The 2,500-nt window shown below is 47.7% G+C and overlaps 1 protein-coding gene across 1 annotated transcript in view; it reads left to right on the forward strand.

Annotated features, from left to right (window-relative positions):
• Positions 1–2,500, forward strand: part of tenm3 (teneurin transmembrane protein 3) — an 890,613-nt gene that overhangs the window by 760,527 nt on the left and 127,586 nt on the right. The window contains 1 exon segment of the mRNA XM_072677215.1: positions 1–144. This exon segment is cut by the window's left edge and continues 67 nt beyond it. Coding sequence (XP_072533316.1) covers positions 1–144 — 144 coding nt within the window.

The following is a 2,500-nucleotide window of genomic DNA, read 5'->3' on the forward strand; positions in this document are numbered from 1 at the left end:
TGGAGGGGTCGGTGAGGAGAGCGCGGTCAGTCAGCGTCCACGAGGCCGAGTTCATCCGCTTCCTGGATTCGGGAACGTGGCACCTGGCTTTCTACAACGACGGGAAAAACACGGAACAAGTCTCCTACAACACCATCGTCATAGGTGAGCTGTCAGCCCGGCTGGTCCCTCTACCCCCACCTGTGGTGGATCAGCCGGGACGTGTCCGGCGTCCGAAGTTTAGCTAATTTAGTTTGACCCTGGAGCTACGAGGCTAATGTAGCTATGATAGCTGCTACTTCCTGTTTTAGCATTGTGCTAACTCTGTGCTAACTCATGACAGCTGTGTCCCGGCTGACCCACTGAATTAGCTATAATTCAATTGAAAACATTGGTTCTAAACTTTTGGCAGTGTGTGCAACTGTGTCTGTAAGGGTGTAGGTGTGTGTGTGTGTGTGTGTGTGTGTGTGTGTGTGTGTGTGTGTGTGTGTGTGTGCAATGCTTATCAGAACTTTATCGATTGCAGCTTTAAGTGGTTTGGTGTGCAGGGACATCAAAGTGTTGCCTAGTGAACTACAGGCCTTTTCATTCTCTCTCTCTCTCTCTCCCTCTCTCTCTCTCTCTCTATATATATATATATATATATATATGTGTGTATATATATATATATACACACACACACACACACACTAAATGTCCAAATATTTGTGGACACCCCTTCTAATGAATACATTTAGCGACTTCAAGTTGCACGCATTGCTGACACAGATGTGCAAATGCACACACACACACACACACACACATACACACACACACACACACACACACAAACAGTTTGTCTAGAGCCTATAGAGAAGTACTGCCAATATAATAGGACTCTCTAGAGCAGCTAGACTAGATGAGGCTATTGACCCCATGCTGCCTAATAATACCAGGCGTGCGCTGGATAGAGGGGTATAAAGACCCCCAGCATTGAGCTGTGGAGCAGTGGAAGAACTGTGTTCTCTGGAATGATGGTGGTGGGGAGTTGGGGATGATGAGGTGGTGGGGTGGCGTTTATCATCATCCAATACCCTGACCTCACTAACTAATACTCTTGTTGCTGAATGCAATCAAACCCTCACAGCAATGCTCCTTGACAATCTAGTAGAAAGTCTTCTTCTCTGGACAGTAGAGACAGTTACTCCAACAAAAGCAGAAGAAACTCATTTTAATACCCTTGATTTCAGAAGAAATAGTGTATGAGCAGGTGTCCCAATACTTTTGTCCATATATATATATATATGTGTGTGTGTGTGTGTGTGTAAATACATAAACACTGTCTCTATGCTCTTTCTTTCTATATATATATGTATATGCACTCTCTCTCTCTTTTTCACTCTCTCTCTCTCTCTCTCTCTCTCTCTCTCTCTCGCTCGCTCGCTCTCTCTCTGCTGTGCAGTCATCAGAATAGCTTTCAGTCGGAGTAATTTCCTTCAATTCAATCACCCGATCCCGACATGTGGGAAATTAGCAGAGGGACTGCAGCGTGTGCTCGTGTCCGTTTTATAAGTTAACCTTTTGAAAATGAAAATTGATTGGTTGTACGCGCATCGGTGTGTGTGTGCGTGTGTGCGTGTGTGTGTGTGTCACGTACAAGGGCCAGTGGACACTCGGTAATAACTGCGACCGACAGCAGAGCGGTTCACTTCATTACTCTGTCACACACTGTGCCGACCGATCTCCTGGACACACACCTTTCTCCCCCGCTTAATGAGTGTATTGACTGCTGTGGCTGTAATAGCCCCTCATCCCCCTCGCCTCTGCCGGGATGTGGCGTTTCCCTTAGACACCCGCGTCCACGGCGGACGGTTTAGCTGCTAAAGGACGTCGTTTGCATAGAAGCACAAACACTGCTGTGCTGTGTCATCCGTCAGTGTCCAAAAGTTTGTAGACACCCCATTGCTGACAGAGGCATTCATACACCAACCAGTAGGCCTCTATGGAGCCGCCGTGAGCACATGACCCTGAGGTCACTGTGCGCAATGCTGAACGTGGCAGAGGGGTATAAAGACCCACAGCGGTGGGCTGTGTGTGTGTGGGGGGGGCTTCCCTGGAGTGATGATGGAGCTCCATCCAGGACCTTCGGGAAAAGTTGGAGTCTCAGAGCTAATCATCCAACATCAGTACTGGACCTCACTGCCGTCAGCTGCCGGCTGGGCAGTAATGTCCGCCACCAGATGGCGCTCTGAACCCCGGGGTTAAACATAGACTCAGACCCAGATTAGGATTAGAAAAGCCGACATCAGATCCGTTAAAATGTGCTTGGATTGACCCCGTCCCAGACAGGACAGTCCTACAATATACTGCTGCTGTCCTGCAAAAGTCTTGTATCTCCATTTGTGCCTGTATTAATTATTAAGCCGTGTGTGTGTATGTTACAGGTTAGCAGTCGTGTGTGTTTGGGTCATTCCTGAAAACTTCTTGTCTGCCTTTGTCTTTGTGTGTGTACTAAGTGTGTGTGTGTGTGTGTGTGTGTACT

Source organism: Salminus brasiliensis, chromosome 4, assembly GCF_030463535.1.
Source record: "Salminus brasiliensis chromosome 4, fSalBra1.hap2, whole genome shotgun sequence".
Taxonomy (NCBI): Eukaryota; Metazoa; Chordata; class Actinopteri; order Characiformes; family Bryconidae; genus Salminus; species Salminus brasiliensis.